Below are 27,002 nucleotides of genomic sequence, written 5' to 3'. Positions count from 1 at the left end.
CAGGTCATGTAATATTAATTTAATAAACATAAGACAGAAAGAGGAACAGTGGAACCTGCAAGAGGGTAATGCAATTAAGAGAACATAGTTGAGGAGTGGGGAGGAATGTCAAATGGGAAGGTATTCCTTAATTGCGAATCGCGATTTGCGTTTCGCAATTAAGGAATATGTAGGAAACGCAATTATTGCGAAACCTACATAATTGCATTTTGCGAGTCCTTAATAGTGAATCGCTAAAATTCGCTATTATGGATTCGCAAAATACAATGATGATACATCTTCCCCCAAGTGATTTGTTAGACTCTAGTATATCACTGCATTTTGTTTCTCCTAGTACACAATATTTTTGTGATGCATTTTATTTAATTTAAATCCGCACAACACCTGTGCTTCCATTGAGGTCACCAATCAACTATTTTTGCTTGCCGCACTTACTTTTCGCCCTAAAATTTTAAATTCTTTCAGTTACAGAGCATCTTCTAATTTTCGATGTTAAACAGTTGTAGACCCCCTGAGCAGGTGTTGCGGAAACTTAGTGGTTCACGGACCCCAGGCTAAGACTCGCTGTACTAAAATACACCACATAAATCCATTAGATGAATAGACGTGGTTTTACAAACTATTGCATAAAAACATTTCTTAGGACTCTAGTTTATCATTGCATTTTGTTTCTCCTAGTACACATTTTTTGTGTGCATTTTATTCAATTTAAAATCAGCACATTCTTGTGCTTCCATTGAGGTCACCAATCGACTATTTTTGCTTGCAGCACTTGTGCTGCTCCCTAAAATCAAGGTAAGGATACCACCTTACTTTTTGCCCTCCAATTTTAAATTCTTTCAGTTACAGAGCATCTTATAATTTTCAATGTTAAACAGTTCGAACACCCTGAGAAGGTGTTGCTGAAACTTAGTGGTTCACGGACCCCAGGTTAAGACTTGCAGTACTAAAATACACCACAGAAATCCATTAGATGAATAGACGTGATTTTACAAACTATTGCAGAAAAACATTTCTTAGGAGTCAGGAAGCTTCAGAATTTTAAATTTGAACATACTTGTGATTTAATATAGACAAAGAGGAACAAATAAAGAGACAGGAAAAGAAGTGAAAGCCAATAGTTTTATTTACATTTTGCAAGGGCTGAATTATTTAAATAAAAACAGGACAGGTCTTTCAGAATTATCCATGGGAATAAAATAAATGCTCTCCTATTTGGTTTCTGTATTCTCCATACTACCATGCAAGCACATTTAAACAAATCCCAAATTTAAAAAACAAGAAAACCCAAAACAAAAACAACCAACCCCTTTGGAGTAATGAGTAACTATAAAAATAAAAACAGAATACTTGAACATAAGTGTAAACTGGAACATTCAGAGAAGACAGTAAATTATAGCATCAGCCGACCCTCAGAGGTGGAGCAACGAGTACAACACCATCACCTCGTACAAATAACATGGGTATGTTGCGTTTTGTAGACTGAAAGAAAACAAAAGGAATACTCAGAAAAATTCCAGGGAAACAAATGTTTTACAAATCACAGCATTCTTTAGGGGTGTCTAAAATGTGCACTCTGCAATGAGTCATGTGCAATATGCTCTTGTATACTAAATGATAAATTACGAGGAATTGTTTCAAATGGAGGCGTACTGCTAATTAAAAGATTTGTTATAGCTATGGTTGGGGCATTTGTAAGATGTGGCTGGGATGGAGAAAGGGGTGAAAAAGCTCACAGGGTAAAGGGAATAAAGTCACATTAAGCATCTTTTCTTTAAGTATCAACAAATGTAGCTTATTTTCCAGTTTTAAATACTACAATTTAATCCTTACATCCATTTTTTTTAAATCCTATAAATCATGAACAGGCATTCCCTCTAATACACAATGAGGGTAACATCCAATAACCCAAATCACATTTAATTATCATATGCATAGCTTAAGCTTGTGGCAAGTTTAAAAAAAAAAAATTCAATGACTAAAGACATATCTATATGTTGATCTCTCTCTCCCCACATCTGTCAAAGGTGGACGTCCACTGGCACACTATAAAGTTTATCGCGTCTCTCACATGAACAGGTTTACTGAATGTTTGTGATAAAAACAACTGAACATGTAAACCTTAGAAGTAACTGAATTTCAACGTGTCTCCAGTTTGTAGTTCTAATGTAAAATGCTGGACGACTTTCATAAGTATTCCTTAAGAAGGTGAACCACTTAAATACTGATAATCTGGTTTTAACAAGTATTCAATGTGTTTATGAAAAAAGATGTAAGAAGAGTTTTTACAAGACTTTCCTTTGACAAATACAAACATCACATAATAAAGATCTTACCTTGTATATCTCTTCATAGGTTTCTTCATCGATCTCTATTGTGGTTACGGTCTCCTCAACATCTCCCAAAATCATGTTCAAATGCTGATCATAGGCCTGCGAAAGAGCAAAAAACAGTTTATGTTCAACAACGTGCAATATGCAAGAACCATAAAGAATGTGTCTTACTAACTAGCTGAAGTTGTCTATATCAACTGTTCTTTTATTGAGCAACCCCACGTTTGTTTAAATGATGTGCTAAGCCCAACTATATCTGCCATGTAACTAAAGTCAAGAAATGCGGAGCTTCTTTCAAGGACTAATTAAACCATGGTAGAAATCTCTAGCATTGCAAGGCAAAGTGTGTCAACTTTAAATTTAACTGAGTTACAAACATGGCACAGAAAAGAGACTGCAGGAGTGTGATAAAGTGAGTAGGCAACATTCCAGAAAAGGTAGAGTAAGTCACCTCCCCAAAAGATTATGGCTTTAGGCTTCATGCAGTTTTATGAATATGTTTGGTTATATGAATTTAGTCAGAACGAGAAACAAACTTTGAATGTCTAGTTTCTGGGACAGTCATTTGTACACCTCATCGGAATCTGGACTATTTGGTATGCAAAAATGTAATGCAAAAATTGTCCCAAGTTGCAAAAGTGACCACCCTGCTATAATTTGGGGACCACTTATTAAAAACGCAAAAACAAAGTCAAATAGGGCAGGTTAAACAAGTTTATTGAACAACGAAAATGAATCTGTAGTGTGACTGACATTATCATACTCCTATACACCTTAAAAAACACATAATGCTGCAGGAATATGTGGTCATTGTATTACAGGAGGAAAAAGGAAAGAAAAACTTGATTCAAAAGTATAGGCTCTGATCCATTGTTAGAGATTAAATTGAATCTGGTCAGTCTTTCGATGACAATGCTTGACCTAGCCCATTACCAATGCTGCTGAATAAAGTTAAGTCAAAGGTTCAGTCCTTAATGACAAAAAGGTTAAAGCAAACAAATACAATAATTTCTCAAATGACACAAGAAGTGCACTCATCGGAGTACGATTTACTCTATTAAATCCTAAAAATATAAATCTATAGAAGAAAAAAGAGCATGTCTAAAGAACACAGCAGAACTCATGTACCACAATGCCAGTCTACACAGACCTGCCTGTTTAAAATCACTGTTTCTAAATTTACTGAGGATATCCATAAAAACACGAGTTTTTAAAAACAAGAAAATACATGCCAACCTCAAATGTCGAGGAGGTCGGTACATGAAATAAACACAAAAAAAATCAAAAAAACAATCAACAATATTCAAGTATATGCATATTTGTCAATGAAAGGAGATCAACAAAAACCTTCAGTTGACTGTCCCTTCAGTTCATCTATTCAGAATGTATGCTACTAGGAAGACAAACTTGCCGAAAAAACATTAATGTGGATATAAGTTTTTGTTTTGGTTCAACCGATGTGCTTTTACGGGATATATATATATATATAATTTGTCTCCCATTTTCTTGACTGCAAAGTCTTTCTAGGTTTATTCTTGTCTGCTACTTCATCAAGGAAGCATTTGTTTATTTTTGACATTTCCTCTTGTACACCGCTTAATGCCTTACATTTTTTAGAAATTAATTTTAAAGTAAGGTTACGTAACTCTTTACTAACCTCTTACTACTAAACTCTTTAGTTTGTTGAATATTGGTGTGTGTTTTTGTATTTTAAACTAATTAAATAAGTGTATTTAATTTTGTCCATAACAATAATCCTAATAGTACTGCCATCATTCACTGGGCAACCGTAGTCCGGGAGCTCACTTTAGAATGTTGGGTTTCTACCTTGTGTAGAGTGAGAGCGGATGACCTGAATAAAGTGACTTCTTCTCTCTTCAAGTTGGTACTTGATTATAATATGTATCTAATTGAGTTTTTGAAATTCTGTGGATGCATAACTTTATTTAGATGATTTGAAAATAAATGATAGAAAGGTTAGCATTGGAGGCTTTAGAAGTGGATATATCTAGATTTGTAACTCTATAAAAGGTGGTAGCAGGACAGTAATTAAGGATTATGAGAACGAGCCAACTACGTGAAAGGAGCACCTGCATTCTGTAGATTGAAGAGAGCTGGTGCAAAAAGTGGCTAGAATCTTCAATACAGTCTGATCATTACAAATTCATGAAAATAGACCACTTACTTGCCGGTGCTATATTATATCAGGGATTCATTCACAAACTGAAAACGCATCTGATTGTGTGGGGTCTACTAAATTTTGTAATGTAGGTGTTATATTTTAGTTACCTTGGATGTTCGTAATTTATATACTATAATAGATCAGGAGCAAGGTTTGCAGATGGTGAGAAAATATCTAGAGACAATACCTGCTACCTATTTGAATCACACTAATATAATTCTGGGAATGATCGACTTTAACATGTAAAATATTTTTTTTATTTCAGGATCAGTTATACAAGCAATGCAAAGGGTTTAAAATAGCATACCTTCATATGCAAATCTTTTCATTGGTGCCTTTGAACAGGATATTCTTAGGAAAATAAACCTATGTCTTGATGCTTCATAGATGATCTAATGGGAATCGGGAAGGGCACTTATGAAAGCTTGATAGAATTCCATATTCTTTTGAATCAAAATGACTAATTCCTCTTACTACAGAATAAAGTAATAAGATCATATTTCTGGATGTAGAAATCTTTACACATGGAGGGAAACAGAACAGCAGGCAATGCAGAAAACTGCCCTCTTCTGACTGCACCTTTCATGTTACGTCTAATCATCCTTACAAACAAAAATCAAAGAAACCTTTTGGGGAAATCCGGAGAGCTAGGAAACTATGTTGTAGGGAATATGACTTTGAACAGGAATTATAAAATATTAAAAACAAATAAGAAGAAACTGGATATAATTTTAGACCATTAGACAAAACGATTTCTATTGTGAGGTCTTACAAGGAAAATTGTATATAAAACAAAATCACTAGAAGTCTGAAAAAATAAGATGAAACATTATGATTAATAACCAATTGCAATCCTGAAAGTAATGTCACCTTTTAAATCTTAAACAGACATTGGCATCTCTCTAAACTAGATCCAGATATTTCTGCCCCAATCTCAGATGAATCTACTATAACCTCAGAAAATTCAAGACTCTTAAGAATATCTTGGGTATGAGTGATGCTGTGGGTTACTAAAATGCCAAAGAACAATCATTATTAACCCCTTCAGTGCCATGCCCTTTCCCCCTCCTGTGCCGGGCGTTGCACTAGTGGGTGGGGTTCATGACGAGATAGTCTCGTCATGGGCACAGCGCAACCGTGCTCCATGACGAGACTATCTCGTCATAGGCACTGAAGAGGTTAATACCTAGTAAACCAAATGTTTTCTATAAATGTGGTAATTGTGCTTAGATTTTATAACAAAACTACCAGCTTCAGAAATCTTATCTTTAAGAATACTAAATTTCACTGCTTATTTGTAAAATCATGTATTGTGTATATACTATGGGATGTGTATGTGATCAAATATATGGTGGTTCTTCCATTACATTGTTAAAAATACTCATTGTGGAAACACATTAGAGCGATAAAAATGAAGGACAATAGATACCCCTTAGTAGTTTAATTTAATGAGACTCGCCTATTAGGGAAGAATAGTACCTAAGATTTGTAGGCATTTATTATATACCACTTCAAAGAAGATGAAAGAGAGACTGTGATGTTAAAACAAAGGTTGGGCTAGGCAGACTCCAAAGTATTACTCATGGTTTCAATGTTGTTAATGAATATCCTAATTTCTTATAAAGTACAGGACCTATGCATCAATATTTGAAACATATACTATTATACATTTGTTGTCAGTATTTCTATACGTCGAACAGAACACACATTTTTGTTAAATTATATAATCAAATCTACATAGAACACAATCAAGTTGCTTTAATATGGCAATCAAATAGTGTACGGGTTAGTGTGATGACACTCTCAAACATTTAAATTATTCTTGTGCTCTGGGGGGGTTCAATATCCACTCAATATACTAGAGAAAATAATTGTCGCTGTTAACTGCATAGATTAAGGAAATTCACATATTTTGGATACTTGCAAGATAGAAAGTTTTAAATTAACATATAAAGTACATGTTTATATTGCATCACATAAAATAATGTGGGCTACAAGCTTGCTCTCATCACAAATTTGGACTGTAGAAATCCAACATGGAGCCTAGTGCTAAATTTTAGGGGAGAAGTATTAAGTACACCAGAGTGCTAACACACAATGAAGTTTAAGATGTTGGTTGTTCAAAAAATTTTAATGTGGCAAGTGTATAGGAAGCTGGCTCTTCATATATTGGACCAAAAATAGGTACACTGTGTAAAGAGTTCAAGCCAACCCCAGAGGAATTACGGAGGCACAAATGACACTCCAAATGCTCTCTTCTGTGGTAGTGTGGGTGAGCAGTTAAACATATCGGAGGGTAGTGCTAAGCATTTATTACACACACACACACACAAAGATAACAAGTACTTTAATTTAAACACCAAGATCATCAGAATCGGGCAAGTACTTTTCGAGTGATGAATTTTTACAGTTTTCAAAGGTGGATACAGTGCACTTTCTGATCGGTGTTATTCTAAGGTGGAAAAACAAGTATTACATTCGGGTACTGGTCAGCGACTTACGGGACTGTTCTTCTGGACTTAAGGTGAGTATGGGGTAAGGTCCAAGGCCACAGCAACAGGTCACCTCAGGAGGCTCTGGTGCATCCAGGTGCAGAGGTGTGTCATGGCATCAGGTGGACCATTCACTTCAATTGAAGAACGACCCGGTTACAAAGAAGCTGCAAGCTGGGAATGGGGCACCACAGCGGAGGAACCCACAGGGGTGATCGACCCTTGAGATCTTTGGGCACACAGGGACACCCTTGGTCCACTTCTCCTTGGGCTGTAGGGATCGGGTGCAGTGGGGTCTTTTGGGGTCGGATTCCAGTGTAGGAGTCTCTTAGGCTTGGAGGGGGCCTTCAAAACGAGGCTGCAGGCAGCATGGACGTGCAGTCTGGGCGAACCCAAGCCTGGGCTTAGCTCTTGTCAGTCTGGGGACCCACGTTGGCACCGTCACCTCCCTTAGACTCGGACGGACGTGTACATAGGTGCTTTGAGGCGTCCGCGGTCACAGACTCACTTCTTTCTCTTCTGCAGGAGGGCAAACAGAACGGCTGGGCCACTCACAATGTGGGTATCACAGTGGTGGCAGTCAGACTCACTTCTTTGTTTTCTGCAGGAGGGGAAACAGGACAGCTGGGCCACTTGTGAAACCTTAAAATCCGAATCTCTTGTTTTCTAATTCAGTTGTGCCTCGTCCATGTTCACCTTTGTTCTGTTTTCAGCCTGACTCTATCCTGGACACCACACCTGCATAAACAATAGGTAAACTAATCTAAATTGAGACATTGTAGGCTGCGTAAACATGCAAAGTCAGCACAAACAAACAGCTGATGTCTGCACTGGGTTTCGTGTGTTTAACAATGGTAAAGCCTTAAAGTTTGCTCAGATAGCCTATCTTGTTGTGCAGCTTCAGGACGCGACAGTTACACAAGGCACCAAGGTTGTGGATTCTTACAGATTGTCTCCATTGTGTGTTCTTCCCAAAGCTCTATTTACCTCTGGGCGTTCCTTGTCTATTACTTTTGCTATATAAACCCATGTAACCATCATTCAGGTGTGCTCTCTCCTTGGGTATCTTGATGGTACTTGTCGGATGGAGACCCATTCAAGAATGCTTACATAAAGGACCTATGGTTTGACTTCGCTCCAGTGTTGATTCCTCCTTACTTGTTAAGAACCCGTGGCGAAGTGGTGACCCTGCACCAGTAGATTATTAATTAATCTGCTCCACACACTCACGATGTGGGTCTCACAGTCAGTCCTTTGACGTGCAGGTCGGTCTTCCTCAGCGTTGGTGTTCAGACTGGACACAACAAGCCTTGGCTGCTGCAAGAGTCTGGTCATCAGGTATTGGTGCCGAGCGGCTGAGGTTGGTTCCGGTGTCCTCCCACTCAGTGTACAGGGTCCTTTTCCTGGGGAGCTGCTGCCACAGGCTGGCCTGGGAGCGACAACTCGGGGGACAGCACCTTGTGTCTTTGGTGCCTGCAGCAGAGTAGCTCCTCTACTCCAAGGGAGTTTCTTCAGGCAATTGGTGAAGCACTGGCAGCACTTTGGGTTTCTTGGAGATTGCACAGCGGCAGGATAAGTCTACTTCTTTCACAACTGTTGGGGGCAGCAGTCAGGCTGGCGCAGAGTCAGTCGCTGCTCCTCGGTTCTCGTGACAGGACCCTTCTTTTGTCCACTCCTTCTCTCATCGAAATCTGAAGTCTTGTTAACAGGGTGCCCCCTAAAAACTCAATTTAAGGGAGTGAGGAGTAATAGCCTATGGGCTACTTACCCTAGGGTCACTACACCCCCTAGATGACCACTGCCTGTGGAGGGTGGGCATCACCCCATGCCATAATTCCTAATTCCACCACAGCCAATATGGTGGGAGTTCTAAAGTTGTGTTCATGTCAGACAGTCACCATAGAGGTGTGCCCCGCCTGGCAGTGCAACACGCTTCCTGCATAGCTAAGTTTCCTGCCTGTCCAGGTGCCAAAGGGCTCTGAACAAAGGGGGTCAGCTTCCTGTCCTGTGAGAGAAGCCATATTTGCATTTCAAAGGCGGTGGGCTCTTTGAAGACCCCTCCCTTGGAATGCTACTTTACCAGCAGAGGGGGTACCCTTTTAATAAATCCATCACTGGAATTAGTGTGGGTTTATTAATACAAGGATTCTGATTACAAACACCATATGTTTCAGTAAAGCCATTATGCAGCTGGGGCAATCGTTTTGACCAGTGCACAGTACACATGGCTTCCCTGCTCACTTGCAATATCTACCAATAGAACTAGACATGACAGGGACATATCTGCTCATGCAGCTTATGTACAGACATAAAATATAATGCACCCTACCTTTGGGCTCAAGGCATTCTGTAGGGGTGACTTACATATATTAGATGCAGTGATTTTGGCATGACTCGTGTTTTCACTCATGGTTTGCACGTCAAGCAGCCTGTGTGGAATTTGTATGTGGGTCCCTTAGGGTGGCATAAGATATGCTGCAGCCCTTAGGGACCCTCTTTAGCACCCCGGCTCTAGGTACCTGGAGAACAATTTACTAGGGGCTTACAGGAATGCTAATGTCCTTAGCCAATTGTAGTACAAATAGACTTCACCTTGTTTTAGGGAATGAGCACTGAGGTCTGGTTAGCAGGCGTCCGTGCACTGTCAGTCAAAAATCAGCATCTAGTCGCTAAAAAGAAGGGGAAAAAATGGAGGGGGGGGGGTTAACTGCAACAAAAACCCAGTTCCCTAAAGTGAGAAAAACAACTTGCTGTCCAAGGGGATTGCAAGTGTGCAGGAAAAACGGACTTCTATTTTTCCAGATGTGAATAATAAAGCAGCAACTAAACAATGCTTTGTATTTTAAGTGATCCGATTAGAAACATATCCTTAAAAGAAGCATTATTAGGTAACCAGTAATTTAGTGATAAGTACTAGTTTGAGCGTTTTATTAACCAATTTTGGGGATATAAAAATATAAGAAAGAAAAAGATAAAGAATGTTGTTTAAATTACTACAATCAATATTAAAGTAAGCCGTATTAAGTGTGAAGAAATCTCCCATTTATTAAAGCCCCGCCATGTGAAAGTTAACTTATAAGCAAATTTATCGATAGAAGGAAACTACGATGAACAATCTCAATTGCTATACTCTATTGTGTCTTACAAATTTCCTTGAAAACTGTTACTCATTTCAACTTTCTTAACTTGGGAAATATATTTTAAAAGTACAACTTATTGTTTTGTAAATATTTAAATATGAAAAGCTTACGGTAAACAAAACAAATAGTGCCTTTGGGTATGTTTCTAAAATTGAATAATATTTTAAACAACCAAATAAGTCATAAAACACATGCAGACTGGATTGCAAAGTATATTCTTGTTATTGGAGAAAATAAATAAAGGCAATACCTGTTTTTCATATGTGAACGGTGCCTCCAAACTGGTGATTTTAGGTCTAAGCCTACCAGACGGCGCAGCTGTCTGGCTTCCTAAAGACATCTTGGGGACATTCAAAAAAGGTTCCCTGGGAATGCATTGCCTACCATCGGCTTTGTGTTTTGTAAATCACATTTTCCATCTTTCTATTTGCTGGCTTCGTTTGTTTAAGGCTGTCCAGCTGGAGCTCGTCCCTTTCGTTACCCAAACCCTATTTTCGCTATTCTTTCCCCAGTACTGGATTTCTGTAAACAGGCCTTTAAATCTTTTTCTTATCTGGTCAAATTTACTATGCATTCAAAAGCAGAGATCAAACGTCAGGATCTGTCTTCCAGGGAGCTTGGTATTTACTTTTCTTCCTCGGACTTCAAAGTGAGGGGATTTGTGTGACAATCATGCTGGCTAATGGGGAGTGTAACGCTTGAGGAAGGCTGTACAATGTTATTTTTTTTCTAGTGCACAACAAAATTTAAATGTCTGTAAATGAACTATGCAGATACGTCAGAAATTATCAGAATTAGGACGGCACAAATGCAGCACATTTTTGGTAATTCTGAAGTGTGGTGGAAACAAATATTTTAATACAATCAAAACAAATCAATAGACTAAGTGATGAGATTTCTACACATTATAGTTTGTGCGCTGTATACTTTTATCAGTAAAACTGTGTGTCTGACCAAATTTAATAGTCATTTCAATTAAAGACGTGTCGTGGGTAATGGCAATATGCAACCACACCATGCATACTCCACTTTACCCTACTCCACACTACTCTGCACTCTCCTCTGCACCACTCCACACAGCACTCTACTCTGCACCATTCCATGCCTCCCTACTCTTCAGTAATCGACTACATGCAAATGCACTATACCCCACACTACTCTACTGTGCACCACTGCACTCTTCGCCACTCAATTCTGTTCTACTCCACTCTATGCCACTGCACTCTACTCTGTACTACTCCACTCTACACCAGTGCACTGTATGCTACTCCACTCTACGCCATACTAGTCTTCTCTGCAAAACTGAATGGGACTCTACCGTGCACCACTCCGCTCAACTACAAAACAATCTACTCTACACCACTGCACCGTACGCCACTCTACACAACCGCACAACAGTCTACTCTGCTACTGCACTCCACTCTGCGCCATGCCACTTTACTCTGTGCCTTTCTACGCCAATGTGCTGTACGCCACTACATTCCACCCCACTCTATATAGCTCCACTCTGCGTCACTGAACTCTACGTCAATCACTGCACTCTGACACACAATTCCACTCTGCGCCACCCCACTCTATCCTGCGCCACTCAATCCCTCTATTCTACGCCACTGCACAACTCTACTGTATGCCACTCTGTCACTACACTCTACATCACACTGATCTACTGTGCACCATTGCACTCTGTGGCACTGCACTCTATACTCTAAATCACTCTATGCCATCCCACTCTCCTACACTACTCCACTCTACGGCAATCTACTCAACTCTACGCATCAGCCTCTATGCTTCTCTTCTCTTTTCCGTTGGACATCACTCAATAAAACTGCATGCTACTACACTCTATGACACTCTACTCAACTCTGCTGCTCGACTCCATGCCCTTCCACTCTAGGACATTTCACTCCCTCCACAACACTACACCACTCGCTCTACGCCACTCCATGCAACACCACTCCCTGCTACTCCACAACACTTCACTCCACGGTACTCTCCTTTACCCCACTAACTTTTAGCCATGCTGAACAGCAGCCACACTGGTGTACAACATAGCTAAAACATATTGGCAAAGCCACAAGTTCTTGCATAGGTGCGACCTACTGGCCTTGTCAATACTGGTCTTTATATTCACTCTCGGGGGAACAGATTGTATATTTTGTGGATGCACCAGATTCATCAATACGTGCTGCAATTTATGGTCCATAAAGACCATCTCTTTTGCCAACATTTATCAAGTTGGTGTTTTTTTAAAACATTCAATTATGTTTAATTAAGGGCTCTTTAACCTCATCTCAACTCTTAACCTAAACTTAGTTTGCTCATTTTAATTATATTCATTGTAGATAGTACACTGAGTGGGGCTCTGCTCTATCTCCCCCACCCCCCACGTCTTCTAATAACTTTAATAAGGGAAGGTATTTCAGTAGTTATGGACTGGAGTTCAATTTAGGAAGTGTTCACTAGCTTAGTGCTCTCAACTTCCCACTTGTCAAATAGGAGTAGCTCATTTAATTCGAGTTTTTTTATTTATATTCAGGTATTGCTTTTCACATTATAAATGCAAGACTACAAATGACAGAATGGACAGGGAACACACGGACTGGAAGAAATATTCTTGCCTACCATGGGCAACACAAGGCATATACAATATTTCATTGAGGTTTATTTGGATGAAAATTACATTGTAAGAGATGGAGAGGCATATCAAAATGTTTAACTGAGAACAGCATATTGTGGTTGCGTAGGAGGTGGAACACGCATACTAGTCCAATGGATCAATGTCCTGAGTGACAATTTTAGCTAGCCGTGGTGTTTGAGCCTGTAGCACTTTGCATACTGGAGGTTTTAGGTCAAAGCCTACCCTGCAGGACACAGATGTCTGGTTGTTAAAGACTTCTTGGGGACATTCTAAAATCTGAACAAAGAATGCATTCCGCCCATTGCTTACCATGGTCTTTGTGGTTTGTAACTCACATGTGCTTGGTTTTCATTTACTGGCTGTATTTGATTTAAGCTGCCAGCATGTCCCTACAGTTGAGCAAAGCCCGTTTACTGTATTCTTCCACAAGTGCTCGCTTTCTGTAAAAAGGCCTTTCAATTTTGTTTTTATTGTACCACATTTGCTGTGCCTTCAAAGACAGCGGTCAAATGTCAGGTTCTGTCTTTCCGGGCAGCTTGGTGTTTACTTTTCTTTCTCCAACTTCAAACTGAGAGGGTTAATCTGATAATCTGGGTGTGTGAAAGCTATGGCTTTTTTGTAGCACACAACACAATTTAACCCCTTCGCTGCCAGGCCTTTTCCCCTCCTGTGCCACGCCCTTTTTTGGCTATTTGGGGTAGTGTGCGCTGAGGCCCCTGTAACTTTTTGACCACATAAGGTATCCACGCCAAATTTGCGTCCTTTTCTTCCAACATCATGAGGATTCTAAAGGTACTCAGGGTTTGTGGATTCTCCTAGAGGGGTCACAGAAATGAGACAAAATACAGCAAAATTTTGTTTTTTTCGGAAAAATGGGAAAAACGGGCTGCAAATGAAAGCATCTGGGTTTTTCCCTGCAAATGTTATCAAAAAAGGGTTTGTGGGGTTGAAATCCCCATTTTCCCAGCTTTTCGGGGATACCAGACTTGTCAGAAACCCAACATTTTTTACACAGTTTTGGCATTTTTCTGGGACATAGCCTATTTTTGCTATTTTTTGTGCTTTTGACCTCCTTCCAGTTAATGGCAGAAATGGGTACAAAAGCAATAATGGATCCTGGAAAGCTATACATTTTCGAGAAGACGACAAAATTCTGAATTCAGCAAGGGGTCATTTGTGTAGATCCATCAAGGTTTTTTTTATAGAAACAAACAGTTAAATTTAGGATAAATTGAAAATTAGTTGGGGAAAAAAACAGCCTTTTGTGTCAACGTTTTCACCTGTAACTTCTTCTAATTATGAGAGCTCTTTGAAAGCAATATACCGTTGCATCCGCTGGACATTACTGGTTGTGGGGATATATAGGACTTGTAGGTTCACCAAGAACCCGACGAACCCAGAGCCAACAACTGAGCAGCAACTTGCAATGGTTTTTTATTATGTACCGGGTATATAGTAATTATTCTGTAAAAATGTGTACATGGAAAAATCGGTATGAAAGACACCTATGAATTTCTGAAATGGGAACAAAATATAGAGTTTAGAAACAGTAGATATTTGCACATTTCTGAAATTGGGAATACTCATACTAGCATGAGAATTATCAGTCATTTTTTAAATGACTTCTTTTTTACACAATATCTTTCATTTGGAAGGCAGAAATGCATCGAAAGTCAATAGATAATAACAGTTCCTTTACAAAACTGAATTACCCTAAGTCTCCCGATAAAAATGGTACCTCACTTGTGTGGGTAGGCATAGTGCCCGCGACAGGAAACGGCGCAAAACGCAACGTGGTCACACCTCAATTTCGCAGTGAAAAATGACCCTTTTTTGGCAAAATGACTAGCTGTAGTTTTTGAACCCTAGCCCTGTGGGCACCTTGGGAACCCTAGCAAACCTATACATTTTTGAAAACTAGACACCCAGGGGAATCGAGGATGGGGTGACTTGACTGCCTCCCACCAGGGTCTGTTACCCAGAATCCCTTGCAAACCTAAACAATTGTCAAAAAAAGCACATTTTCCCCACATTTCTGTCGTGGAAAGTTCCGGAATCTGCGTGGATCCACAAATTTCCACCCACCCCACGTTCCCCAAAGTCTTACGACAAAAACGGTACCTCACTTGTGTGGGTTGGCCTAGTGCCCGCGACAGGAAACGGCGCTAAACGTAGTTAGGTAACATCAAAATTGCCTATCTCAAAACCACCTGGTTTTGCAAGGGGGGGGGGTCAATTGGGTTTTTGGCCCGGTGCTCGGCGGCCATCTAGGGAAACCTACCAAACCCATACAGTTCTGAAAACTAGACACACGGGGGCTTCCAGGAAGGTATGGCTTGCGTGGATCCCCCAACGTTTCCTTACCCAGAATCCCCTGCAAACCTCAATTTTAGCTGGAAAAAATAAAATCACATTTTTCACTCATTTTTGTGTGGGAAAGTTGTGGCATCACCGGGCTCACTCAAAATTCCCACCACCCAGCGTTTCCCTGGTAAAAATGGTGCCTCACTTGTGTGGGAGGCCCAAGTACCCGCGACAGGCAAGGGCCCAAAACGTAGTGAGGCGACATCAAAATTGCCTATCTCAAAACGACCTGGTTTTGCAAGGGGGGTCACTTGGGTTTTTGGCCCGGTGCTCGGCGGCCACCTAGGCAAACCTACCAAACCCACACATTTTTGAAAACTAGACACCCGGGGGATTCCAGGGAGGTATGGCTTGCATGGATCCCCCAACGTTTCCTTACCCAGAATGCCCTGCAAACCTCAAATTTAGCTGAAAAAAATCACCTTTTTCACACATTTTTGTGTGGGAAAGTTGTGGCATCACCGGGCTGACACAAATTTCCTACCACCCAGTGTTCACCCGGGTCTCCCGATAAAAACGGTGCCTCACTCGTGTGGGAGGCCCAAGTACCCGCGACAGGCAAGGGTCCTAAACGTAGTGCGCCTCACTACGTTTTGGACCCTTGCCCGTGGCGGGTCCTTAGGCCTCCCACACGAGTGAGGCACCATTTTTATCGGGAGACCCGGGGGAACGCTGGGTGGTAGGAAATTTGTGTCAGCCCGGTGATGCCACAACTTTCCCACACAAAAATGTGTGAAAAAGGTGATGTTTTCAGCTAAATTTGAGGTTTGCAGGGCATTCTGGTTAAGGAAACGTTGGGGGATCCACACAAGCCATACCTCCCTGGAATCCCCCGGGTGTCTAGTTTTCAGAAATGTGTGGGTTTGGTAGGATTCCCTAGATAGCCGCCAAGCCCGGGGCCAAAAACTCATGGGACCCCCTTTGCAAAACCAGGTTGTTTTGTGATAGGTAATTTTGATGTCTCCTCAATTGGTTTTGGGCCCTTGCCTGACGCGGGCACTAGGCCTACCCACGCAAGTGAGGTACCATTTTTCTCGGAAGACTTTGGGGAACGCGGGGTGGGTGGAATTTTGTGGACCCACGCAGATTCCAGAACTTTCCACCACAGAAATGTGAGGAAAATGTGTTATTTTTGACACATTTTTAGGTTTGCAATGGATTCTGGGTAACAGAACCTGGTGAGAGACAGTCAAGTCACCCCATCCTGGATTCCCCTCGGTGTCTAGTTTTAAAAATTTTTACAGGTTTGCCTACGTGCCAACTGCGCTAGGGCCCAAAATCCACAGGTATGTACATTGCTATAAAAAAAGCCGGAACCCAGTGGGCTTTCTGCCGCCCTGGAGGAGGGGGGGGGGGAAGTCGGGGAAGGGGGTTTCATCCCGATATGCCCCTAAAGGGGCAGAAAGACTGTGGCTATTTTTTGTGGGGGTGGGGGCATTGGTATGACCATTTTGGACAGCCCCCACCCCCACGCATAAAAATAAAAGCCTGCATACTCGCTGGCGCCTAGTGGGCTTTCTGCCCCCCCCCCCCAGGGGGCAGATCAGGGGCCGCTGCCGCCAACTACCCTCCCAGGGGGGCGGAGAGACTGGAGTTTCTCTGGGGGTGGGGTGGGGGTATTGTCATGCCCATTTTGGGAAGCCCCTACCCCTACACTAATAAAACAAAAAAATCCATGGTTTCTAGTGGGCTTTCTGCGCCCCCCAGGGGGGCCAGATTGGGGGCTACAGCTCCCATCTGCCTCCTGGGGGGCAGAAAGACTCATTTTTGTGGGGGGGGTGAGGGGGGGGCATTGGCGTGCCCGTTTCGGGCAGCCCACACCCTAAAAACAATTGCGCAAAAAAATCCCTGGTGGATAGTGGGCTTTCTGCCCCTCTGGGGGGGGCAGATTGGGGGCTACTGCCCCATCTGCCCCCCAGGGGGGGGGGGCAGAAAGGCTGTAATGGTGGCGGGGGGTGGGGGCATTGGCGTGCCCGTTTCGGGCAGCCTCCACCCTAAATAAAATCCATCACCCTAAAGAAAATTGTGCGAAAAGAATCCCTGGCGTCAAGTGGGCTTTCCGCCCCCCCCGAAGGGGCAGATTAGGGGCCAATGCCCCATCTGCCCCCCAGGGGGGGGTAGAAAGGCTGTAATGATGGCGGGTGGGGGCATGGGCCTGCCCGTTTTGGGCAGCCCCCACCTCTATTTTTTTATTCCCTGGTGTCTAGTGGGCTTTTTGCCCCCCCGGGGGGCAGATTGGGGGCCGATGCCCCCATCTGCCCCCCAGGGGGGGCAAAAAGACTAAATTGCGCCAAAGTTACTGGAGGGAGCAAAGGCCCTTGCCCAAGGGACCGCTCCCCCCTCCCTGGTGTCTAGTGGGTGATTCCCTGCTTGGGGATCGCCCTCCTGTGGCGATCCCCAAGCAGGGATCCACTGGGGAGGTGTACCATTGGAAAGGGGAGATTCTCCCCTTTCCAACGATACCTCTCCCGTCTTTCTACGTGCTCAGGGAGCTGAGATAGCCCCCTGAGCACGTAGAAAGTGAAACTGAAATGAGCCTCTTGGCTAATTTGTTTCACTTCCACTGTATGACATCGGCGCGACATGCGCGCCGATCGTCATTACAGTGAAAGGGAGGGGGGGTTCCTCTGGAAGCTCTTCCCCAGCTCCCGAGGCTATTTAGGTTTAAAGGGAATCCCTCTGGTGCCCGCACCAGAGGGATTCCCCAGGGAATGCACCATGACGAGCTGGACTCGTCATGGGCACAGCGCGACTGTGCTCCATGACGAGTCCAGCTCGTCATGGGCACAGAAGGGGTTAAACGTCTGTGAATTAACTGTGCAAGTATTTCAGAATATATATCAGAAATAGAAAAGCACAAGTGAAGCAATTTTTTTGTAATTCAGAAGTGTGGTGGAAACATATTTTGTTACGACCAAAACAAAATCAATATGATAATTGACGCCATATCCACACATTATCGTATGTGCTCTATATAGTTATCAGTAAAAGTGTCTGTGCAAATGTAATGGCCATTTCAATTGAAAATGTGTTATCTGCAATGGCAGTGCACTACCACACCACGCATCCTCCAGTCTATGCCAATCTGCGCCGGTCTACTCAAGGCCACTCCACTCCATTCTAGGCTACTCCACGGCACTCTCCTCAACGACACAATACTCTTCTCCACAATACTCTATGCCACCCATCTCTATGATGCTCTATTATACTTTATACCACCCAACTCATTATACTTAATGCCACCCAAATCTACAATACTCTATGCCACTCCATGACACAACATGACACTCCGCTAACTTTTAGACATGCTGAACAGCAGACACACTTGTGTACAACATGGCTAAAAACATTGGCAAAGCCTTAAGCTCTTAATTCAGCTGAAAGAAAAAACAAACATTCAAGACCTACAGCAGCTTAAGACTTTATGCACAAAGTACTGTGATTTATATACCACTGCATCCTCAAACCTGTACTCAACATGGGTTAATAAAAAATAATTGTTAGGAGTAAGCTAACCTACACAACAAGATGCAAGAGGGGTATTTACACTGCATGCATGTTCATGGAGTCTGTGAGCTAATCAGTGTCAGGGAATGGGGAAGGCAAGGTTGGCATTATCAAGCGTAATTGTCAAAAGTAGGGGTCCATAAACATACACAGATTAACATAATGCAAGCGAAAACACTTTTACCAACAGACACACATGGCCCGACAAACACAGGAAAAATCTTCGAACACTAATACATGCAGATATACAAAGAGTGTATTCCTATTCACGTGCAGGATCAAAGCAAAACACCAACCATCTTGCTATGGCTTCCTATAACTATCACACATGATATGACACAAAACAGTAGTCCATGCTAGGGTTCAGGTAACACAGAGGAGTGAGCAAAGACAAGCCCACTATGGACGTGCCACAATAGCAAACGCCCAGTTCTACAGATAAGGCAGATGGATGGTTGTAGAGTTATGGTATTACTTACATTTAATCTGCCCCGAAGTTCTCTGTCATTTCTCATTTTCACATAGATTCGCTCATCCAAACTGAGCCTGATAAGATCAAGAGGCTCTTCTACGGTATTTGTTGCTTGTTGCTAGAAAAAAATAAAAAGTGATTTAATTATAAAAGAAACAGCACTCTGTAATTTCAAATACAAAAAATGAAAAGATTATATACAGCTCGGACGAATTCAAATAATTTACCAGCTCGAGCTTTATTTTCTTCGTTTTTTGATCTGGTCATTCTGGTTCGCAAAGTTTGATACCAGCCAATGGGAATAGTTACCTACCAGTAGGACTAATGTTTATTCCAACTGGTAGAGAACTAGCCCCACGGCAATCAATTTGCGGGGAATGAACAACCACTTTGCATTTCAGAAAGAGAAAAACATGGCAGCACTATTCAACTCTTCATAGGTTTATAATAGTCACACAGATACGCTCCACATATTTATAGATTGGTGGAGCAGGCACAAGATACACTTTTTCAAGTAGTCTTCGTAAGGGTAAAGAATACAAAAGAAGATTAATATCAGCTAAACTGCTTTGGTAGAAAATAAAGAAATCTATACAGCCAGGGTGATCCCATATTCCAAAGAGATCCATGTTCTATAGACAATCTTGACATGAATGGAAACCAAGACTTTGTGATGTATGGATATCATTTGTAACAGTTTAGGTATAATTTACACTCGATACGTGTTCTGACATCAGTAGCAGGGCTGGAATCAGGAATTTATGAAGAAAGGAAAACACCTGCTCAAGCTCCAAGTAAGCTGATTTAATTAACAAGCAATGGCGAAGACAACAGGTCTTGCCATTAAAAGGGCAGGCTACTGTGTTTGCCAATGCTTGTTTGCATAGGCCTGAACAAATTCCAAAATGGCCATTAGTGTGTGATGATGTACGCAGGTACATGGGCAACCATTCTGAAATGGGTTTTGGAATAAAGAAAAGCAAATGAAAATGGTGCTGATGCATGTGCATATGTCATAATGCACATAAAGCCATTTTGGTATTTTTAATATAGCGTTCAAATACGACCGATTGCCATTATAGATTGACAAATTATAACAAGCATTGACAAAGAAACTGGCCTAGCTTTAAAGTTCTAATGCATGTAAGCAGAGGCACAGGAATAAAATTAGGGCAAAGCAAAAGGGAGGCACAGAAAGAGGCAGGATATATATATGGCACAATCATATTTTGTGCGTGCCATTGTGTGCATACAGCAGTACATCAGAGCCAGACCTATTGACTTTGACAGTACTTGCTTTTGAGTTTTATGGGGGTGAACCTCCACATCAACAATTCCTGAAAGTCAGGCTCACTTACTTCACTCATTCAGTATAATACAGAGGCAACTTTCTGTGTTCACAGCCAACAATGGGGAAAAAAAAAAAAGGTAAAGCTGGACAGAAGAGAGAACACAGTAACAACAAACAGGGGGGAGGATACAGAAGGATATTAACCAAGAAGGAAGAAAGAAGAGCAGGGGTGTTGAATTTCATAAATTTTAGGAATCTATTTGTCCTGTAAAATAAAAGAAACTCTTCTACATTTTGGTGTCATACTGTGATTAAACTAGTTATGACAGCATTCTCATTTTCATTATCGTATTCACAACAAGGAGTGAGATGCTAGACTAACTATTCCTTCCTCCTAAAAGATAACATACAAATGACAACAAGCATTTACAATGCAATGGTCTCGGCCTTGTTAAAGTTAGAGCTATTGGTATTGCTCATGACATTGTTTTTGTTTTTAAAAAACATTGAAAGAAACGGCATTGTTATTTACAATGTCAATAGCTTAACCCCTTCGACGCTTGAGACGGAACGGTTCCGTCATGCACGTCGGTTGGGCTGTGCTTATGACGGAACCGTTCCGTCATGGCCCCGCCCGCGCTCAGATCCTTCAGCACTGCGCGGGAATCCGCGCAGCGCTGAAGGGGTTAATCTCTATTGGCATTGTAATCGCCAATTATAAAGAAATGTTACTCAGAGAAGCAACCGACAGTCCCTAATTCAGATATTACATTCAAGCAGAGAACACTTCACTTTTGAAGCAACAACCCGTGCAATGTTCGACTGCTGGACAGACAGGGAAGAGAAGTACTTTATTTGAGGCGGTGGAGAGGGGCAGGCAACCAGGAGCATTTCAAAGCGTGAAAGGTTGAGAGAACGCTGCTTGGTTGTAGCAGGAAGCAGGCCTGCCTGTAAGAGAGAGGAGAGAGCATAACTGTTCCTCGACTCAGCAAATCTACGCCCAGGTGTGCTTTTCTGAGGGCCTTCTTTAGAGTTTCAGACGCTAGAGCGCTGCGAGTTATCTCCGTGCATTCCCTTGCGGAGTAGATGTTGCCATGGAGTACTAAAATCGCTCACGTGACGCAATTACGTTTGCCAAACGAGTTTATAAACGGTTAGAGTTAACGCTCCCAGCGCGTGCCCTGCTCAGCCGGAACCTTGCCGAATTAGCTTCTACAAATACGCTGTCAATTCAAAATGTCAGCACATTCTGTGCCTTGTTAGTACTTCTGTGCAAATGTTGGATCGCTTAATCAGTTCAGCATATTTTCTAAGAATGAGGACAGGGAGCAAAGTGATACCTCTTGCAGTGCAGGAAATGGCTTAGAGGTTTATGCAAATGCTGCAGAGATCTGTGAAGCGGAGACCTGCTTCTTAAAATGGAGTCTGAGAACCTATAAACACCGGCCCGAAGCGTTCGGCCGGCTGGGTCGTGAACCCCGGGATCCCCCACACCCCACCGGTAGAGGGCTGTCTGCCTCCGGGGCCCGTCTCCACAACAAAAGGTGCTGCCGCCGCCACACCCCAGGGGCCCGCATCTGGCAGTGACTCACCCAGCGGACCTCACAGAGCGGGGCAGCGGCATCAGTCCCGTGGAGCCGCGCAAATTATAGCAGGAAAACAGCACGGAGCTGCGAAGAGTGCTGACCTACACAGCGAGGTGAGGGCGGCCAGTAAGCGGGAACTCGAGAAATCCACTGAGAGGCTCGCTGTTGTCGCCTCCGAGGCTGCCAGGCTGAAGAGCAGCTCCGTCATCGCCCCCAGAAACACGGTGACTAGCAAACTCCACATGTAAGTCTGTCCACCCAGCTGCATGATCGTTTCAGGTGCTTTGAGCAGAATGTGTATTTTGCTGAGTAAGAGTTGCCCATGTGTGGAAACACTGAACGCCTTGCGCTGAAAGTAACAAAAAAACAAGTGCAGCCTTCGGTAGCCGAGACCTAATAAACACGAGAACGTCCCTGAAAAAAAAAAAAACAAAAAAACACCACGCCTAGTGTAAAAGGGACGGGGCTTAAAAAAGACAAAGAAGCGGAAAAACACACCCCTAAATCCGAAAGAGACGGGCCTTGTTTCGACAGACAAAGCTCTTCTCCAATGGCTGACCAGCATTTAAGAGGCCAGCCAATGGAGAAGAGGGGCGGGTTCAAGCCCCACTACTGAAAAACATTAAATCTCGCAAGCGAGACTGCGCAAGCGCGGCCTTCGCTAGCCGAGACCTAAAAAGGAGTAGTGAAATAATAGTAGCTAATAATTTCCAGCTGCTTCATCTTTGTAAAGAAGATCCTTCATTTTTGGAAAAAGAAGCCCTCACCCACATTTTGCAGCTTGCTTCATTATCAGGCCTTTCCTTTATCCTCAATGTGCCAATACTTTAACTTTAAAGTGGACACAACCACAAAGGGGGAGCTCAGGATATTATAATTAGTGATCAGATTTCTTTGACGGCACACATAATGAGATGAAAACTGCCTAGGGCATTAGCCAAATAAATGAGTTTATTGTCGGATACCAGGAAAAGATTATGTAGTAGGATGGTACTGGGGTTACATCGACTCTCAATCCATCAACATTAGACTGTCAATATGTTTCGGACGATTGTGGATGCTCAACCTCAGTCAGTGACCTTCGTCAGGACTTTGACATCCCTGAATGAGGTCCTGTCCCTACTTTAAGTCAGTCAAATACTTGGATGGACATAGAAACATATACACAACAATGGAAGGAAATGAGGTTGCAACGGGCAAATGTGAAACCTTTCCTTGATGACTGTGTGATCACAGGGAGATGTTCCGGTCAGGATCCCACCCAGGCGTTGTATGCATGTGGGTCGGTAGGGGGAACTACACCTACCAGAATGCATCTGGGCAGGCAACCGGTTCTTCCCTGGAGGCAGGGCTGCTATATATAGCCTTCCTCCAGGGGGATCCGGTGCTTGTCACCTGAAACGAGTCAGTATCTGTTGGGATCTTTGGTGAAGCAGTTCTTTGAGACTGCGCTCGATACGCTGCAGAAGCCCGATCAGGCTCGTGACTGACCGCATTTTCGCCCGCTGGTACTGGGAAGCTGCAAGCAGCCTTTGTTTGTCTGCCCGCGCACCCATGCGGTAAGACCTTCCCGGAACCACCTGGGGTTCCTCGCGTGTGCGGTTGGAACCGAGTGCTCCTGCTCTCTTCGAGTCACCCGTAGGCCCGCTACTGCGCCTAGAGAACCTGTGCCTGCTATTGTGACTTTGCTTACTGGCATGAGGTCACGAGGACTGCTTCCTCGTTTTACACTCTCGCCAGCTGCTATCCTTGGACCCCGTTGCTACTTCTGGAAGAGGAACAGCGCCCCAACCCCGCAGTGAGCGTTCTCAGCTCTGCCCTGGAAACCGGCGCTGCTGTGCTCCTTCTTTGTTGTGCCTGCAAGTGTGAGGGGTATCACACCCACAGCACCTACTTATGCCTTATTTCAGGACATTGCGCAAGCTTTCAGGGAGAGAGTTTTTCTGCGCTGACTTTGTTTTACCCACAGCGCCTACTTTTGCCTTATTTCAGGACATTGCGCAAGCTCTCAGAGATAGAGTTTTTCCGCGCTGACTTTATTTTTACCTTGAAAAGCAAAACACACAAGATGATGGGCGGAATGCTGCACATTGGCAAAACATTCACCCCCAGTCACAGATTTGGGTTTAATCCATCGTTATTTTTCTCACCACGCCACCCCAGTTCAGACATGGCCATATGCAAATCAGTCTTGACCCTGTGCTTCATGGGAACAGTCCAGCCCAAACTGCCAAGCCATGTCTTCCCTGGACCGGAATCAAACAGTTGTCCTCCTATCTAATGTCAGCTGCAGTCATTTTGATATTGACAAAGTGCATGGATGGTGTAAAATTTAGATGTTTCAGTGTGTGCATCCGATGTGTTTGTAATAGCATGTGCATTCTGTGTGTTCCCGTCTCCATCCTGTGCGTGCAACCAGCGTGTCTTTGTATTGGACTCCTATATGTATGTACCCTGGGTGCTACCGTCTTACATTGAATGTGTTAGTGTTCATCCTACGTTTATATGATGTGAACACTGTGCACTCAGTGTATGTGCCACGTGTGTGTGTCACTATCACCACCTTGTGTGTGGCACTGTCAGTGCATTTTTTGTGTCATTATAATGGCTATGTGTGCCACCAGTTCTTCAGTCACAGATTTTCCTTTAACCAGCAATTTCTTTCAGGTATGTTACCTTAGTTGGTTTATTGGAGTCAAAACAATAACCTCCTAGCCGCAATGCACCAACCTGTTTAATTAAATCACTGAACTGAAAACCTGTTGTCAAGGTGGTACTAATACCATGCCTTTGGCAGTATGTGCATGCATACTGATGCTGTCTGCACATATTGTTTAGCCGTATATGTGTAATTGCTGTGCAGTCTACGGATTTGCTATTCTTCAATCTGTGAGATGTTTTGTATGTCATTATATACACCCTGTGTGTTACTGGTTATAAATGTAGTTGTAATGTATGCTCCCATTTGTGTGTCATTGTCTTTATCCTCGTGTGTTACTATGTTTACCATGTGTGTGTGTCACAATCCCTACTCAGTGTGTCAGTGTTCCTTTTGAGTTTCTCTTTTTCCAGTCTCAACTAAGCGCATGCATCTTTTGCGTTCTTGGTGTAAGACAATCTTTGCATCCTTTGCGTGTCATTGCATGCAACCTGAGTGTTGTCACTGTCCGCTTTCTGTTTCATTATCTTCTTAATGAGTGCTTTTTTTTTGTATTTTCTTCTTGTGTGTCAGTTTTGTGTCACTGTCTGCGTTATGTTAGTATATTGTACTTTCTATGTGTCTGCTGTACTCTGTGGGTTCCTATCACTTTATACAGGCTATGTGTCAATTTGTTTGTGCTCTGTGTGTCTGTTGTGCACACTGACTTTTTTGTGTATTTGTATTATATGTTTTAATGTATTTATTAGTGAAGAATCTCTACTGGAAACATTGTGCGCTCTATCATGATGGAACATTATATCTCTGTCACCAGAAATGATTGGTAGATAGGCAGTGAAAGTGACTGGCTGTGAATGTGATGGTACATTGAAAGTATAGTGTGTTTAAAAGTACTCTGTACTCATTTCATTTAATAATTTCGTAGTGCTACTGCTTTCTCCATTTTTAATAGTCAGTGTGCTCTCAGTTTCACGGTCTGAACTGTGTGTGAGTAAGAATACACACCCTCTTTGGGTGCGATGTGTGTGTGGACACTGTCTACTACCTGTGTAATAACAGTTATGTTGCTTGTACTCTTATAGAGTGTGTGTTGCCATTGGTATGGCCTCGTAACACTAACAGAGTCTGCTTCTTTACAAACCTGGTTTTGAGGATTCGCTACAGATCAAAGTCTTTTGACAGAGCCCCTTGCAGCTGTTTCTAACTTCTATTTTTAAAGGATAATAAAATACATTCAAGATAGCCTCTAAACACACTCACAATTATCAATAGTGCCTAATTACCCTCTACTCAGTACCACATAAATACACCCCTCATAAATGCACTATGCCACACAGCAACAAACCATATAAATACACTCCACACCATGCCACATAATTCCCAACAGCATCATTTCACTCACAACGCCACTGTTCCACACCACAAAATTCAACTCCAAAAATGTCCATTCCACACCGCATAATTTGACAACAAACCACATAATTCAAAACAATTACATAACACATGCATCCGACCCACATGACAAAATTCCACATCATGCCGCAATTCAACATCACACCACATAATTAAACTCCATTACATACCACACCACCAAATACACATATTTACACTCCATTACACTAAATCCCACTCTACATAATTCCAGTACACTCAATACCACATTACTATCCACCTAATTCAACTGCACACATGCCACATAATTCCACTACACAAATCCGCTCCACACCACATTATTCCACATCTAACAATTTCAATCAAATCCACATAATATAACTCCACACCACATCCACTCCATAAACATAAGTAAAAAAACATTGTCATTTACAACACCATTAGCTCCAACTTTGACAAATGCGAGACCAATTCCATTGCAAATGCTTGTTTTAGAACTTGTGCCCCAGTATCACCCAATATTTATTTGAATATAGAGACTGCAAGTTATGCTCATGCAATGTATGGGCAACAGGGTGGTCGCAGTGAGAGTTACTCTGCATAAACACACAACTCACATTCTACTCTCTGTGTCCAGCCACCAACAAGAAGCACAGTAAGGTGGATAAAAAGGCCCACCATGCTCTACTCCGCTACCAAATAAAGCACCAAAAGACGTTACTCTAATTGTATACTATGGAATGGCCTCCCACGTTAGTTTCCCCCACATCCCGCCGCGGCACCCCTCACCTGGTCTATATCGTCAGCCATCTTTCAAAAGCAGCGCTTTCACCAAAGAAGGATTCGAACCGGCAACGCTCTGCTAGCGGAGAAATGCAAGTGTCCTGTGCCGAATGGCAGAGACAAATGAAGGACAAGGGTGAAGCGGGATCCCGCATACTTGATA

General features: G+C 42.5%; 1 protein-coding gene across 1 annotated transcript; it reads right to left on the bottom strand.

Annotated features, from left to right (window-relative positions):
• Window positions 1–1,108: 1,108 nt before the first annotated feature.
• LSM3 (LSM3 homolog, U6 small nuclear RNA and mRNA degradation associated) lies at window positions 1,109–27,002 on the bottom strand. Its single transcript, XM_085627553.1, has 4 exons — window positions 26,846–27,002; window positions 19,136–19,246; window positions 2,337–2,432; window positions 1,109–1,482 (listed from the first exon to the last, which is right to left on the bottom strand). The coding sequence occupies exons 1-4, from the start codon at window positions 26,864–26,866 to the stop codon at window positions 1,402–1,404; spliced, it is 309 nt and encodes a 102-aa protein (XP_085483679.1). The 5' UTR covers window positions 26,867–27,002; the 3' UTR covers window positions 1,109–1,401.

The sequence above is a fragment of the Triturus cristatus genome, chromosome 9 (genome assembly GCF_964204655.1).
Source record: "Triturus cristatus chromosome 9, aTriCri1.1, whole genome shotgun sequence".
NCBI lineage: Eukaryota > Metazoa > Chordata > Amphibia > Caudata > Salamandridae > Triturus > Triturus cristatus.
Note: the sequence above shows the minus strand (reverse complement) of the source record. Positions and strands in the feature narration are given on the sequence as shown.

Coding starts and splice junctions, on each gene's coding strand:
- LSM3 (XM_085627553.1), bottom strand. CDS start 26,866: ATGGCTGACGATATAGACCAG. Junction 19,247..26,845: donor TGGCTGACGATATAGACCAG/GTGAGGGGTGCC, acceptor ATTTTTTTCTAG/CAACAAGCAACAAATACCGT. Junction 2,433..19,135: donor AACTTCGGGGCAGATTAAAT/GTAAGTAATACC, acceptor GCTCTTTCGCAG/GCCTATGATCAGCATTTGAA.